Source organism: Dryobates pubescens, chromosome 6 (genome assembly GCF_014839835.1).
Source record: "Dryobates pubescens isolate bDryPub1 chromosome 6, bDryPub1.pri, whole genome shotgun sequence".
Taxonomy (NCBI): domain Eukaryota; kingdom Metazoa; phylum Chordata; class Aves; order Piciformes; family Picidae; genus Dryobates; species Dryobates pubescens.
The window spans coordinates 46,449,345-46,465,470 of NC_071617.1; the positions used below are offsets into that span (position 1 = coordinate 46,449,345).

A 16,126-nucleotide genomic window follows, 5' to 3' on the forward strand; every position below is an offset into this window, starting at 1 on the left:
CACAGAAATGCACCAAAAAAGAGTGCAGAAAGGAGAGGCAGGAAATATATGAAGTGACATAGGACTCAGGCCAGCAGACGTGGTCAGTGAAGCAGGGGAGTGTGGACACCAGTGAGACTGCATGATACCCAAGCACATATGAGACACAAATCATATAGGAAGGGTTATCTAGATTATCTACATAAAATCATGCATAATTTTCATTATACTGGGTTGTAAGTGCAGAGACTAATTCAAATGAGTGAAAATTAAATATTGGCAAAAGAGGAAAAATGTGTAGGAAGAAAGTGGTCAGTAAAGCATAGTATAATTGAAAGGTTTTATCCCACAGCAGTTTACAGCATACAAAGCAAATCATGTTGACACCGTTCCCCATAACAAACTCCTGGCCAAGCTGTCAGCCCATGGCTTGGCTGGGAGCACACTGCGATGGGTTAGGAACTGGCTGGAGGCTGAGCCCAGAGAGTGGTGGTGAATGGTGCCACATCCAGCTGGCAGCCAGGCACCAGTGGTGTGCCCCAGGGATCAGTGCTGGGCCCCATGCTCTTTAACATCTTTATTGATGATCTGGACGAGGACATTGAGTCCATCATCAGTAAATTTGCTGACGACACCAAGCTGGGCGCAGGAGTTGATCTGCTGGAGGGTAGAGAGGCTCTGCAGAGGGACCTCGACAGGCTGGGCAGATGGGCAGAGTCCAAGGGCATGAGATTGAGCACATCCAAGTGCCGGGTTCTGCACATTGGCCACAACAACCCCAGGCAGAGCTACAGGCTGGGGTCAGAGTGGCTGGAGAGCAGTCAGGCAAAGAGGGACCTAGGGGTGCTGGTTGATGGTAGACTGAACATGAGCCTGCAGTGTGCCCAGGCAGCTAAGAGGGCCAATGGCATCCTGGCCTGCATCAGGAACAGTGTGGCCAGCAGGAGCAGGGAGGTCATTCTGCCCCTGTACACTGCACTGGTTAGGCCGCACCTCGAGTACTGTGTCCAGTTCTGGGCCCCTCAGTTTAGGAAGGAGGTTGACTTGCTGGAACGAGTCCAGAGAAGAGCAACAAAGTTGGTGAGGGGTTTGGAACACAGCCCTGTGAGGAGAGGCTGAGGGAGCTGGGGTTGCTTAGCCTGGAGAAGAGGAGACTCAGGGGTGACCTTATTGCTCTCTACAACTACCTGAAGGGAGGTTGTAGACAGACGGATGTTGGTCTCTTCTCCCAGGCGGCCAGTACCAGAACAAGAGGACACAGTCTCAGGCTGCACCAGGGGAGGTTCAGGCTGGATGTTAGGAAAAAGTTCTATACACAAAGAGTGATTGCCCATTGGAATGGGCTGCCTGGGGAGGTGGTAGAGTCGCCATCACTGGAGGTTTTCAGGAGAAGACTTGATGGGGTGCTTGGTGCTGTGGGTTAGTTGTTTGGTGGTGTTGGATTGGTTGATGGGTTGGACGCGATGATCTTGAAGGTCTCTTCCAACCTGGTTTATTCTATGTATTCTATGTTACATATGTCAGGAAAAAACCCAACAATCCCAGGCTTTCTATTTTTGGTCTAGTCAGCATTTTCTCCATGTCACCAGTGCTAAGCCCACCAACTTCCTCTGCGTGGAAGCTCAACCCGCAGCACTTAGGAATACTTGGACCCTTCCTACACTGCAACAAGAGTGGTTCATTCACAGGGGAGATGTATATAAGGCAAAATTCTTGCCTTATATTTTAGACAATGCTCATGTCTAAACTCCTTAGGATTGTCCCAACAACAGGAGCTATGATGTAAGCAAGTGGCTTACATCATTGGGCAGTGACTGGCTGGAAAGCAGCCCTGAGGAGAGAGACTTGGGGGTGCTGGTGGACGAGAAGCTCAACATGAGCTCTCAGTGTGCACTTGCAGCCCAGAAAGCCAATCAGATCCTGGGCTGCATCAAGAGAAGTTTGGCCAGCAGGTCAAGGGAGGTGATTCTCCCCCTCTGCTCAGCTCTGGTGAGACCCCACCTGGAGTACTGCGTCCAGTTCTGGAACCCCTATTACAAGAGGGATCTGGAGGTGCTGGAAGGTGTCCAGAGAAGGGCCACGAGGATGATCAGAGGGCTGGAGCACCTCTCCTGTGAGCACAGACTGAAAGAGTTGGGGCTGTTCAGTCTGGAGAAGAGAAGGCTCTGAGGTGACCTAATTGTGGCCTTCCAGTATCTGAAGGGGGCCTACAAGAAGGCTGGGGAGGGACTTCTCAGGATATCAGGTAGTGATAGGACTAGGGGGAATGGAATGAAGCTGGAGGTGGGGAGATTCAGGCTGGATGTGAGGAGGAAGTTCTTCCCCATGAGAGTGGTGAAGCCCTGGAATGGGTTGTCCAGGGAGGTGGTTGAGGCCCCGTCCCTGGAGGTGTTTAAGCCCAGGCTGGATGAGGCTCTGGCCAGCCTGATCCAGTGTGGGGTGTCCCTGCCCATGGCAGGGGGGTTGGAACTAGATGATCCTTGTGATCCCTTCCAACCCTGACTGATACTATGATACTATGAATGTCTTTTAAAAGATGGCAAAAAATCTCTAGTAGCTCCTTACCATTCACTGCTTTCTCAGTAACATCCTGCCCTAGCAATGCCTAATTTCTAGAGAGTCTTCTTGGCAGGCAAAATAACTCAAACAATGGGACTAGATTTGGTCTTTCAGTATTACTCTTACTGAGCATTTCCATGCAGCTTCAGGGCTCCCAGGCAACTGAGTGCAAGCACATGCACAGCAGTTGTCATCTATACTGACAGGCTCAACAACAGACAGAAGGAAAGAGAAGCACTCTGTGATTAAGTGGTCTGCAAAAGAAATGAATGATAGACTGTTACCTCAGAACTATGCAGCTCTAAATCTACCTCCGCACACATATCCCATGATGTATCTGACCTCATGGTGCGTCTTACACTATTTATGACTCCATCCATGGTCTAGCCTGGCCTGACTCTTATTCTCTCCTCCTTTATCCTGTCACACAGAATCACAGAATCACCAAGGTTGGAAGAGACCTCGAAGATCATCAAGTCCACCCTGTCACCACAGACCTCAAGACCATGGCACCAAGTGCCACCTCTCTGTCCTCTGAGCTAAGTGCTGGAGCTGAGCATCACTAGGACCAGTGAGTTAAAAAGAATGCTGTAGCTTTTGCCATGGGGCAAAGTGTCTTCAAAAGCTCCTAACAGCTGATAATACTGGCACCACTTGCTGCTGCATGAGTTTAGCACAGCACCACTATTTCTGTATCAACTGTAGAGCAACAAAAATAGTAAGAGGACGCCTAATGCCTTCTCACTTCCTGTCAGACCAGGATCCTAGAAGACTCAAGTCGATCCTAGGACTATAGCCCATTTTGAAACCAATGGAGTAAAAGGAGCAAGAAAGCATAATAGTAACTCCAGGCTGCCTTTTAAAAAGGCTCCTAAAATGGAGAAATGAAGAAATTCAGTATTTAACACTTGCCCATAGGCAGTCTGGATTTTAGTATTTTCACACATGCCTGCTGTAGCAGGGTCCTGGAGAACTTACAATTAGTTGTACTGTTGAAACATTTGTTTTTATTAAAAAAAACAACTTATGCTCCACTGCCAAAACAGCCAAATGAGAACTCAGTGGAGGCCATGCCAGGGAAGACTGAGTGAAAGAGGAAATTGCAGCAAACCTTTGAGTAAGTGGAATTTTTATAGGGAATCCAGGCAGAACAACCTCAGCATAGACATAGAACCATAGAATAAATAAGGTTGGAAAAGACCTCAAAGATCATCAAGTCCACCCTGTTACCCAACACCTCATGACTACTAAACCATGGCACCAAGTGCCACATCCATTCCTTTCTTGAACACCTCCAGGGACAGGGACTCCACCACCTCCCTGGGCAGCACATTCCAATGGCCAATAACTCTCTTGGTGAAGAACTTTCTCCTCACCTCCAGCCCAAACTTCCCCTGGCACAGCTTGAGACTGTGTCCTCTTGATCTGGTGCTGGTTGCCTGGCAGAAGAGACCAACCCCCTCCTGGCTACAACCTCCCTTCAGGGAGTTGTAGACAGCAATGAGGTCTCCCCTGAGCCTCCTCTTCTCCAGGCAAAGCAACCCCAGCTCCCTCAGCCTCTCCTCAAGTTTTCAAAGCAAGACTTGTGCTCAAGGCCTCTCCTCAGCCTCGTTGCCCTTCTCTGGACACGTTCAAGAGTCTCAATGTCCTTCTTAAACTGAGGGGCCCAGAACTGGACACAGGACTCAAGGTGTGGCCTAACCACTGCTTAGTACAGGGGCAGAATGTCTTCCCTGCTCCTGCTGGCCACACTATTCTTGATGCAGGCCAGGATGCCATTGGCCTTCTTGGCCACCTGGGCACACTGCTGGCTCGTGTTTAGGCGGCTGTCAATCAGCACCCCAAGGTCCCTTTCTGTTTGGCAGCTCTCCAGCCTGTAGCACTGCTTGAGTTGCTGTGGCCAATGTGTAGAACTTGGCACTTGGATGTGTTCAATTTCATGCCCTTGGACTCTGCCCATCTGCCCAGCCTGTCAAGTTCCCTCTGCAGACCGCTTCTACCCTCTAACAGATCAACTCCTGCCCCCAGCTAGGTGTCATCTGCAAATTTACTTATGATGGACTCAATCCCCTCATCTAGTTCATCAATAAAAATACTGAACAGGATGGGGCCCAGCCCTGATCCCTGGTGGACACTGCCACTGACTGGCTGCCAGCTGGATACATAGAATACATAGAATACATAGAATAAACCAGGTTGGAAGAGACCTTCAAGATCATCGCGTCCAACCCATCAACCAATCCAACACCGCCCAAGCAACTAACCCACAGCACCAAGCACCCCGTCAAGTCTTCTCCTAAAAACCTCCAGTGATGGCGACTCCACTACCTCCCTGGGCAGCCCATTCCAATGGGCAATCACTCTTTCTGTATAGAACTTTTTTCTAACATCCAGCCTGAATCTCCCCTGGCGCAGCCTGAGACTGTGTCCTCTTGTTCTGGTACTGGCTGCCTGGGAGAAGAGACCAACATCCGTCTGTCTACAACCTCCCTTCAGGTAGTTGTAGAGAGCAATAAGGTCACCCCTGAGTCTCCTCTTCTCCAGGCTAAGCAACCCCAGCTCCCTCAGCCTCTCCTCATAGGGCTTATGTTCCAAACCCCTCACCAACTTTGTTGCCCTTCTCTGGACTCGTTCCAGCAAGTCAACCTCCTTCCTAAACTGAGGGGCCCAGAACTGGACACAGGACTCGAGGTGCGGCCTAACCAGTGCAGTGTACAGGGGCAGAATGACCTCCCTGCTCCTGCTGGCCACACTGTTCCTGATGCAGGCCAGGATGCCATTGGCCCTCTTAGCTGCCTGGGCACACTGCAGGCTCATGTTCAGTCTACCATCAACCAGCACCCCCAGGTCCCTCTCAGCCTGACTGCTCTCCAGCCACTCTGACCCCAGCCTGTAGCTCTGCATGGGGTTGCTGTGGCCAATGTGCAGAACCCGGCACTTGGATGTGTTAAATCTCATGCTGTTGGACTCTGCCCATCTGCCCAGCCTGTCCAGGTCCCTCTGCAGAGCCTCTCTACCCTCCAGCAGATCAACTCCTGCCCCCAGCTTGGTGTCGTCAGCAAATTTACTGATGATGGACTCGATGCCCTCGTCCAGATCATCAATAAAGATGTTAAAGAGCAAGGGGCCCAGCACTAATCCTTGGGACACACCACTGGTGACTGGCTGCCAGCTGGATGTGGCACCATTCACCACCACTCTCTGGGCTCGGCCCTCCAGCCAGTTCCTAACCCATCTCAGTGTGCTCCCATCCAAGCCATGGGCTGACAGCTTGGCCAGGAGTTTGCTATGGGGAACGGTGTCAAAGGCCTTGCTGAGGTCCAGGTAGACTACATCCACAGGCCTCCCCACATCCACCAGGCGGGTCACCTGATCATAGAAGGAGATCAGGTTGGTCAGGCAGGACCTGCCCTTCCTAAACCCATGCTGGCTGGGCCTGATCCCTTGGCCATCCTCTAAGTGTTGTGTGATTGCACTCAGGATGACCTGTTCCATAATCTTGCCTGGCACTGAGGTCAGGCTGACAGGCCTGTAATTCCCTGGCTCATCCAACCGGCCCTTCTTGTGGATGGGTACCACGTTGGCCAGCTTCCAGTCAGCTGGGATCTCTCCAGTGAGCCAGGACTGATGAAAAATAATGGAGAGTGGCTTGGCCAGCTCATCTGCCAGCTCCCTCAGCACCCTAGGATGGATCCCATCTGGTCCCATGGACTTGTGGGGGTCTAAGCTGCTGAGGAGAGCTCCTATCACTTGCTCATGGAACACAGGGAAACCATGCAGCTCCCTGGCTCCTTCTGCCAGCTCTGCAGGCCAGCTGTCTGGTAGACGTTCTTTCCCGCTAGTAAAAACTGAGGTAAAGAAGGTGTTAAGTACCTCTGCCTTTTCCTCATCCTGTGTTACAACATTTCCTTCCATGTCAACCAAGGAGTGGAGGTTGTCCCTGCCCTTCCTCTTGCTATTAATATATTTATAGAAGGACTTTTTGTTGTCCTTCACATCAGAGGCCAGTTTAAGTTCCAAATATGCTTTTGCCTCCCTAATTTTCCTCCTACATGCCCTAGCAACCTCTTTAAACATTCCATGGGTTGCCTCACCTTTCTTCCAAAGATTATACACCCTCTTCTTTTCCCTTAGTTCTATTAAAAGTTCATTACACAGCCAGGCTGGCCGTCTGCCCCGGCGGCTCCTCTTCCGGCACACTGGCACAGCCTGCTCCTGAGCCTTCATCAGCTCTTTCTTGAAGCAGGTCCAGCCCTCCTGGACCCCTTTATTTTTAAGGGCTTTCTCCCAAGGAACCCTCTGAATTATTTCCTTGAGCAACCTGAAGTCTGCCCTCCGGCAGTCCAGAGTGGAGGTCTTCTTGCTGCCCCTCTTAGTTTGACCAAATACCGAAAATTCAATTCTCTCGTGGTCGCTGGCCCCTAAACAGCCTCCGACCACCACATCACCCACCAGCCCTTCCCTGCTGGTGAAGAGGAGGTCAAGCATAGCCTTGCCCCTGGTAGGCTCACGCAGCACCTGGGATAAGAAGCTGTCCTCCATGCAGTCTAAGAACCTCCCAGACTGTCTCCTCTCTGCTGTGTTGAGATCCCAGCAGATGTCAGGCAGGTTGAAGTCACCCATAAGGACAAGGTCAGGAGATCTTGAGACAGCCTTAAGCTGTCTATAGAATGCTTCGTCGACATCATCCTCCTGGTTGGGTGGTCTATAACAGACTCCAACCAGGATGTCTGCCCTACCGGTCTTCCCTCTAATTCTTGCCCACAAGCATTCAACCTGATTGTCCCTAATCTCTAGCTCAATGGCATCTAGTGCCTCCCTGATGTACATGGCCACCCCTCCACCCCTTCTTCCTTGTCTATCTCTCCTGAAAAGCCTGTAGCCATCAATTGCAGCACTCCAGTCATGTGAGCTATCCCACCACGTCTCCATGATGGCAACTACGTCATAACTTTCCTGCTGCAACAAGGCTTCCAGCTCCTCTTGTTTGTTTCCCATGCTTCGTGCATTAGTGTACATGCACCTCAGCTGGGCTGCTGGTTTGGCCTCTGACCCTAGCTTACTGCCCCCAGACTCTTGCCTGAGGGGACTAGTTTCAGCCCCTTCCCCCTTCGAAACTAGTTTAAAGACCTGTCGATGAGAGCTGCCAGTTCCCTCCCCAGAATCTTTTTACCTTTGGGGGACAGGCCATTCTCATATACTGTGACCTTTCCCCTTCTTTGGGACAGATGTGCTCCATCTGTTGCCAGGTGGCCTGGTGCAGTAGAAAGTTTACCAAGATCAAAAAACCCAAAATTCTTTTGTCTGCACCAGCCTCTAAGCAACTTGTTGATTATGGCTGCTGTCCTGTTCCTTGTGGTATTCCCTCCTGCAACTAAGGGTATTGAGGAAAAAATTATTTGAGCACCTGTCCCCTCAACCAGATCTCCCAGGGCCCTGAAATCATCACCACCACTCTCTGGGATCAGCCTCCAGCCAGTTCCTAACCCACCACAGTGCTGCTGTCCAAGCCAGGGGCTGATAGCTTGGCCAGGAGTTTGCTGTGGGGGATGGTGTCAAAGGCCTTGCTGAAGTCCAGGCAGACTACATCCACAGCCTGCCCCACATCCACCAGGCAGTCACCTGATCATAGAAGGAGATCAGGTTGGTCAGGCAGGTCCTGCCCTTCCTAAATCCATGTTACACTGTAACCTGCATCAACTCTCCTATTAAAATTTGAAACAATGCTCTGAGCTGCAATAATCAAAAACTTTGTAGTACATTCTGGAAAGCTACAAGACAGTGAGCTAAAGACAAAGGGGCTTTGTGTTCACACGCGAGTTCAGCAAACCGTTGTGCTGAAACCCTTGTGAACTGGAAGGACAGGCAGTAATTTTAAGCCCACTACAAAAGGCATTTAAAACATTTCTGTAATGGGCTAGATACAGCATAAAAGCTCCAAAGTTGCTGAAAACTACTCTAGCTCATGAGCTTTATGAAGTACAGGCCCAATCACACTCTGACAAGGCAAGTGCAGTAATTTTGGAGTTGTTCTGGTCTTCCAAGCTGTGACCTTTAGGCTGTGCCTTTAAGCTGGGAGCTATGGCTGGTGTAAAAAGGAAAACAAAAGAAAAGATAATTCTAAACGAGTTTCATTGGTCAGATGAGTGGGATGTAGTTTTACAATCTTACATTCTATTCTCACTCTCACTCCATCTCTTTCTGCTGGAATGCATGCATGCTGCCCATGGACAGAGACCACTTATCAGCAAACTTGAGATAAGCAAAACTAGCTCCTTAACAACACTTTGAGCTAACTGAAATTCCCCTAACATCTTTCCACTTCTCTTTTCTTCTAGTTAATAGAAGAAAAAGGGATGGGAGAGGTTATGTATTCCTAAGGAAGAATAGAATAGAATAGAATAGAATAGAATAGAATAGAATAGAATAGAATAGAATAGACCAGACCAGACCAGACCAGACCAGACCAGACCAGACCAGGCTGGAAGAGACGTTCAAGATCATTGCATACAACCTATCATCTAAACCATGCAACCAAGCACCCCATCAAGTCTCCTCCTGAACACCTCCAATGATGGTGACTCCACCACCTCCCCGGGCAGCCCATTCCAATGGGTTGAGGGGAGGCAAGATGAAATCCTCCTACCAAGGAGGATTTCTGTGTTGTTTCTTTCCTGTAAATCTTTGCATAATATTGTAAATACTGTATACTTGGTATATATTCATTGCCTTCCATTATTGCTTGTAAAATACATCTTTATTTGCTTTCTCCGACTGAGCTCAGCCCAGGTTTTGTTGATGTCGGTGGATTAAACCATCACACTACAAACCATCACACAAGCAAAAGCTTTAGAATTAATGAAATATTGATGTACTGTTTATTCTGCCTTTTTATTTTAATTTATTAATGTGAAAGAGAGTCTAAAAAAGGTAACCAAAACAGTGCTTGTACCATTCAGCTGTTTACTGCAGGCCCAATTATGAAAGCTAGTGGTTGCTGGGGCAGATCATTTGATGATGTAAGTCAGCATGGTGCCAGTTGCCAGTAATACGCTAGTGCCAAATTACATCAGCTAATAATCTGGTCATGCTGTCACAACAGAAGCTGGGGGTGTTTAGTTCTTTTCCACATCAGGCTCTGTTATATATTGATTTGCATGGCACAATATGAGTGTATGTATGTTTTATTTGTTCTGCACCAAGAGATTATTTCATAGATGGGATCCCAGCATCCTCAATGATTTCACAGAATCATAGAATCAATAAGGAAAAGACCTCAGAGATCATCAAGTCCAACCTGTCACCCAACACCTCATGACTACTAAACCATGGCACCAAGTGCCACATCCAATCCCCTCTTGAACACATCCAGGGATGGTGACTCCACCTCCTCCCTGGGCAGCGCATTCCAATGGCAAATTACTCTTTCTCCTCACCTTCAGCCTAAACCCCTCCTGGTGCAGCTTGAGACTATGTCCTCTTGTTCTGGTGCTGGTTGCCTGGGAGAAGAGACCAACCCTCTCCTGGCTACAGCCTCCCTTCAGGTAGTTGTAGAGAGCAATAAGGTCTCCCCTGAGCCTCCTCTTCTCCTGGCTAAACAATCCCAGCTCCCTCAGCCTCTCCTCATAGAGCCTGTGCTTGAGGCCTCTCCCCAGCCTCACTACCTTTCTCTGGGCACGTTCAAGTGTCTCAATGTCCTTCTTAAACTGAGGGGCCCAGAACTGGACACGGACTCAAGGTGTGGCCTGACCAGTTCAAGTGTCTCAATAGATTTAAATCATTATGGCACATTTCAATTAGTTGTTTGTTTTCCCTGGTTCTTAAAGCATTCTGAGACACCATGTACAAAGCCAACAAAAGAAGTTAAGTAGCCACTAGATTAACCAGGAAAGAAACTGTTCTGTGCTCCTTATGACATTCTGTAATCACCCAGCTGCATCAGTGTTTTGGGGATGTTTTTATTGCTTGTAACTGGAATAAGACTAAAGTACTGCTTGTTCACAGACAACAAACAAACTGAGTACAACACTGTGCCAAAGGCCTGTAAGTGGACAGATGCAGAACATACAAATTAGCTGTTGCATTTGGATAAATGGTGAACTGATTTCACCCTCTTCTTGCCTAGCCAGCAATCAAGGATGTAGATATATTTCCTAATGGAGAAATTAATCATATTTTATATGTTCTGAAAAGCAAGATATATTTGAGTACTTTTAACTGTTAGTATTTGTCCATTAGATTGTTCCCATACCATGCCTATCCTCCTTTCTATTTATGGTGACATTGATCATCTTGTTCACTTTCAGTTTAAGTGATTCAATTCTGATTTGATTGCCATGCAATTTAAATGCAAATAATTACTGTAAAGATGACATTTAGAAAAACAGGTCTGCTAAGCAGGAAGGTCTTTATTAAGCACAGGAGCTTGCCAGTAATATCTGAAGCCTCCCTTCGAATATGAGATGAGGGAACTTAGCACTTCAGATCTTTTAAAAGATGCTCACTCTGATTTTCCTCTAACTGCCTTTAATTAAAGCTCCTCAGTAGCATTATCAAGTTTGGTATCAGGGTAAAGCACAGGACACTGAGTGAAAGTAAGAGGGGAGAGGAATATTTTAAGTTTGCTTTTAGTTCATAAAGTTGTGCTCTAGAAAACTGCAGTAAAATGAGCCTGCTGTGAAATCACGTTTGGATTTCTAACTGCACCCCGTTTCTGAGCCATGGTCTGAGGGCGTTCCACACAGTGAAAAAAACAGTACACAGAAGAAAAAGACATGTTTTGTTCAAAGGCTAGTTATGGCAGAGGTTACATATTTAGCAAGTAGCAAGAGACCACAGCCTTCTTGAACTTACTGTTTGTGTCAGTCAGTCAAAGCACATCTGAAAGGACCGCTCTGCTCTCTCCCTTGTTGCCTTTTCAGGATCCTGAACTTCATAGTCAGTGCAGTCAAGGCTAGCCCCACACTTCACATTCCCAACCCCTCTTCCTTGTTTGTAAGTATCAGGTTAAGTCTCTTCACAGAATCACAGAATTAACCAGGCTGGAAAAGACCTTTGAGATCATCAAGTCCAAGCTATCACCCAACACCATCTAATCAACTAAACCATGGCTCCAGGAACAGTGACTCCACCACTTCCCTGGGCAGCCCATGCCAATGGCCAATCACTCTCTGAAGAATTTCTTTCTAACATCCAGCCTAAACCTCCCCTGGTACACTTGAGACTGTGTCCTCTCCTTCTGTCACAGGTTGCCTGAGAGAAGAGACCAACTCCCCCCATCTGGATACAACCTTCCTTCAGGTCCAACAGAGTCTCTTCCTTCTTTGGCTTCACGGCTCCAGTGCCTTCCCCTGGCTGAATTCATGTTTACAGAGCAGGAAGGCAGAAGAATAGAAGATTTATTTGCAATACAGAGAACCCAAGTTTGTCTCCCATACTAAAATACAGGCTCAGAGGCAAAAACTAGCCTGATCATAGAAAAAGATTTTCCTCACATTCAGCATCACTGTTCTAGTTGGGATTTGTTTCATTGTTGTTGTTTGGGTTTTTTTTGTGGTTGGTTTGGTTGGTTGGTGTTTGGGGTATTGGTTTTGTTTTGCCTCCTGGCAATCACTGAGACGGTAGAATTGCCAGGGTCTTACAGTCCCTCACTGTGGATCCAAGTGAATGCAGGAATTTAGCCCATGAAGTTCCTCTAGCTTCAGAGCCTACAGTCCAAATTATCAATATACTTGTTGATGTTTTAGATTAATGACAAGGTAATCTTGCTTTGAAAACTTGAGGAGAGGCTGAGGGAGCTGGGGTTGCTTAGCCTGGAGAAGAGCAGGCTCAGGGGAGACCTTCTTGCTCTCTACAACTACCTGAAGGAAGGTTGTAGCCAGGTAGGGGTTGGTCTCTTCTCCCAGGCAACCAGCACTAGAACCAGAGGACACAGTCTCAAGCTGTGCCAAGGGAAGTTTAGGCTGGATGTTAGGAAGTTCTTTCCAGAAAGAGAGACTGGCCTTTGGAATGTGTTGCCCAGGGAGGTGGTGGAGTCACCATCACTAGAGGTGTTTAGGAAGAGACTGGATGGGGGATCTTGATGCCATGGTTTAGTTGATTAGATGGTGTTGGATGATAGGTTGGACTCGATGATCTCAAAGGTCTTTTCCAACCTGGTTAATTCTATTCTATTCTAATAATTGTCTTCAACATAGCTTTCCTATTTTTTTCCTATCTTTATGAAACGGGGTAAAAAAGTGCTTTATTAAAAAACAAACCACTCACTGTGAATGTTGTATCACTGAATGACTTTCAGCTCTCAAAATTTAGATACCACGCTGAAGCTGTAAAAGAGTTAAATTGCTCTTTATAGAGCCTACAGGCACTTAAGATTTTTCCTAGAACAAGGTACTTCCCAGTTTTTGCTGACTCACACGTAAGTTTAACCATTATAGTCGGAACAGTGTAGTTCATTCAAAACCACACAGGACCACATTTCCTCACTGATGGTAGTGTAAACCGATTCAACTAAGTTTAGCCAAATACCAACTTCCACCATATAGCAATGTAGAGGATGGAAAGATGGGGGTTGGGAGGGGGATGGGGAAGGGCTACCAGGGCACAGTAACAGCAAATCTAGCCTCTACAGCTTTTCACCAAAATCTGGGCAGATTCTTCTAGTATTTTCTTTCATGCTTTTTTGCATCTTGGCTTTACTTATACTAGCAATTATAATCCTTCACTGACTGCAGGGACACCTCGTGGTGAGGACAGGTGAAAACAGCAGGCTGCCATTCAATTAATTAAATGAAGCAGCAAAAGACTGACAGATATTTCTGGTCCTTGTTATAATCAGGATTTCACAGGCAAAGGCTTCCACTCCCACTCTGCTTCTGGAACATACATCAACACATCCAGACCACAAAACACTGATGTAGCAGCCTCAAGAATAAAGGACCAAGCTATCCAGTAGACCTGAGCTGTCTAACAGTCCAATTATAATTAACTGCTGTCTTCCAGGGGCTACAAGAGTGGCCAATTCAACTCGATACTCAGTTGAAGAAGCAGTCTCCAGAATGGCTGTTATGGCTTTCCTCCCCTCCTCCACTGTCTAATATGCCAGCAAAACGCATTTTGGTGACTCACTGCAAAATTTATTGCTAAGACTTTAAACCTTTTTAAGGCATGCATGTATTATATGAATTTTTAACAGGGATTCCCTTTCTCCACACTGCAACTACACCGTGGCACTGTCACTGCAGCACATGATCCATTACATAACAAGAATTGCATCAGCTTGCTTACCCAGTGCAGGGAACCAATGCAGACCTTGGCAGCCAGAAGAGGAACGGTGGGATCTGTAGGTCGTAGTTTAGCACACTCTCTAAGCACTGACACGGCATATGATGACTGGAGGACGTGGAAGGGGAGAGAGAAGGAGGAGGAAATAAAATAGGAGAAAAAAAAAAGGCCGATTAGACAATGCTGTTTCAGAGTCCAAACAAGGTGTTTCAGTGAAATAAACACAGAAGTGCTACCAAGTAAAGAATCTTGTCTGCAACAAATTAGCAACTTCATTGCCACCTCCACAGGCACAGACACACGTGTGCACACAGGAACACACACTCCAGCCACCCACCCTCCGAGGAAACGTGCCAGGGACCAGCTCTGGCAAGGCACTTCGCAAGAAACAGCTTCCCTCCGCTGTTAGCACACTGGCTGTGTTAATGCAGCCCTCCCAGTTCACCGGGATTGTGTTATAGTCTGCCTTGCACACAACCACCTTCCAGTAAGACAGAGAGTATCAACAAAATTCTATCCTCCAGGAGGTTAATGTAGCCACAAGAGGCGAGGCAGCCTCATCGGACAGGCGACCTCTGCGGCCATGTGGTTTTGTTCTTATTAGAGGCAATCAGAGGCTTCCCGGAGACAGGGAAGCCCAGAGAGAGAGGGGAGACCTGCCACTAGCTGGCATCTCTCACATCTGTGCTTGAGAGGCTGACGTGGGTGGGGGCGTTGCCAGGGAAACCGCAGGAGATTTGAAAGCGGCAAAGCAGGCAGTGGGGAGGCTGCAGCACAGTCAGCGGTGTGTGTGGGGTCGGTAGCCTGACAAAAACATCGGCAGCAGTCAGGCAGGCTGGATGCTGAGAAAGAGGAATTAAAAAAATAATACAATAAATAAATCACCATCTCAGCCAAAGTGCAATGGCCTCCACCCAGCAGAAGATGACCATGCTCCCGACACCATCCAAAGTGGAGGTGAGAACCCAGACAGAGCTCTCACAGAAGGATGCAGGTCACAGGCTACAGGGAATGCTACAGCCTCTCCCTGGTAGCAGGGGTGCTGTGCGGTGTGAGCAGGTAGGTGATCTCAACTGAGTGGCACAGCTGCAAGACAAAGTGGAAAGGCTTAGGAGCGTTAGGAAGGCTGAAACAGAGATAGACCAGTGGAGCCAGGCTCTGTCCTGCCTGCAATAGAAATGGGAGTACCTGCCACAAAGCACCTAGGAACGAGGGGAGACACATGAAGAGAGCCTCCTGCCCTCCTGCCACCAGGCTAGCAATAACATAAAAGATGAGGGAAGGTGGAAGCAGGTTCCTGCTTAGAGTTGCAGGCATCCCCCTTCCCTTCCCACACCCCCCTTCCCCCCACATACATTTACATTTAGGCTCAGGGAAGACCTTATTGCTCTCTACCTGAGGGGAGGTTGTAGCCAGGTGGGGGTTGGTCTCTTCTCCCAGGCAAGCAGCACCAGAACAAGAGGACACAGTCTCAAACTGTGCCAGGGGAGGTTTAGGCTGGATTTTAGGAAGAAGTTCTTCATAGAAAGAGAGATTGGCCATTCAAAAAGTCACCGTCCCTGGAGGCGTTCAAAAAAAGACTGGATGTGGCACTTGGTGCCATGGTTTAGTAGTCATGAGGTGTTGGGTGACAGGTTGGACTTGAGGATCTCTGAGGTCTTTTTCAACCTTACTGATTCTATGATTCTATGAAACTCAGCTCCTGGGCAGTTCCTCATGAATTCCTCACTCTCTCCATCTGCAGCCTGTATTGAGTAAGGACGGTCACTGGGACAAGCCAGCCCTGCATCCTCCAACAGTTACAAACCACAGAGCACTTAACATGTCTGTCCTGAGTCTGTTCAGGAGGCAACTGCAAAACAGAGACTACTAAATGCTGCAAAGCAGGAAGTCCCCTGTGCCTACCCCCAAACATATCAAGTGTGGAGCCAGTCATCACATGTTCTCAGGAGCTTCTGAATGTGGTTTGACAGAGCGAAAAATGTAGTCTCCACACTGCTTCTACTTTAAAGTAGTTTACAGTATTTGCAATGGAGCAGAAATGGTTTCAAAAACAGGGTGGTATAAAGCCTGCAATGTGGTGGGTTGAAGTTTCCCCCCCAACATTAACTTTGCCAGACCAACTCGGTTAGAAGCAAATGAAGCTGTATTGACAAGCAAAATCTGCACGCTACACTGGAATGCAATGAATGTGTACAAAATATACAGGAGTTACAATGTTACACAGATATTTATAATTACTAAGCAGCACAAGGACTCCCCTGGCAAAAGACATGGGGAAGCTACCAGCCTTCCCTCCCTGCCT

The 16,126-nt window shown here is 47.9% G+C and overlaps 1 protein-coding gene across 2 annotated transcripts in view; it reads right to left on the reverse strand.

Annotated features, from left to right (window-relative positions):
* The window catches only part of TTC7A (tetratricopeptide repeat domain 7A), a 235,259-nt gene that overhangs the window by 144,345 nt on the left and 74,788 nt on the right, over window positions 1-16,126 (reverse strand). For both annotated transcript variants that reach the window (XM_054162437.1, XM_054162436.1), the window contains one exon: window positions 13,825-13,929. In XM_054162437.1, coding sequence (XP_054018412.1) covers window positions 13,825-13,929 — 105 coding nt within the window. The remainder of the gene's footprint in view (window positions 1-13,824; window positions 13,930-16,126) is intronic.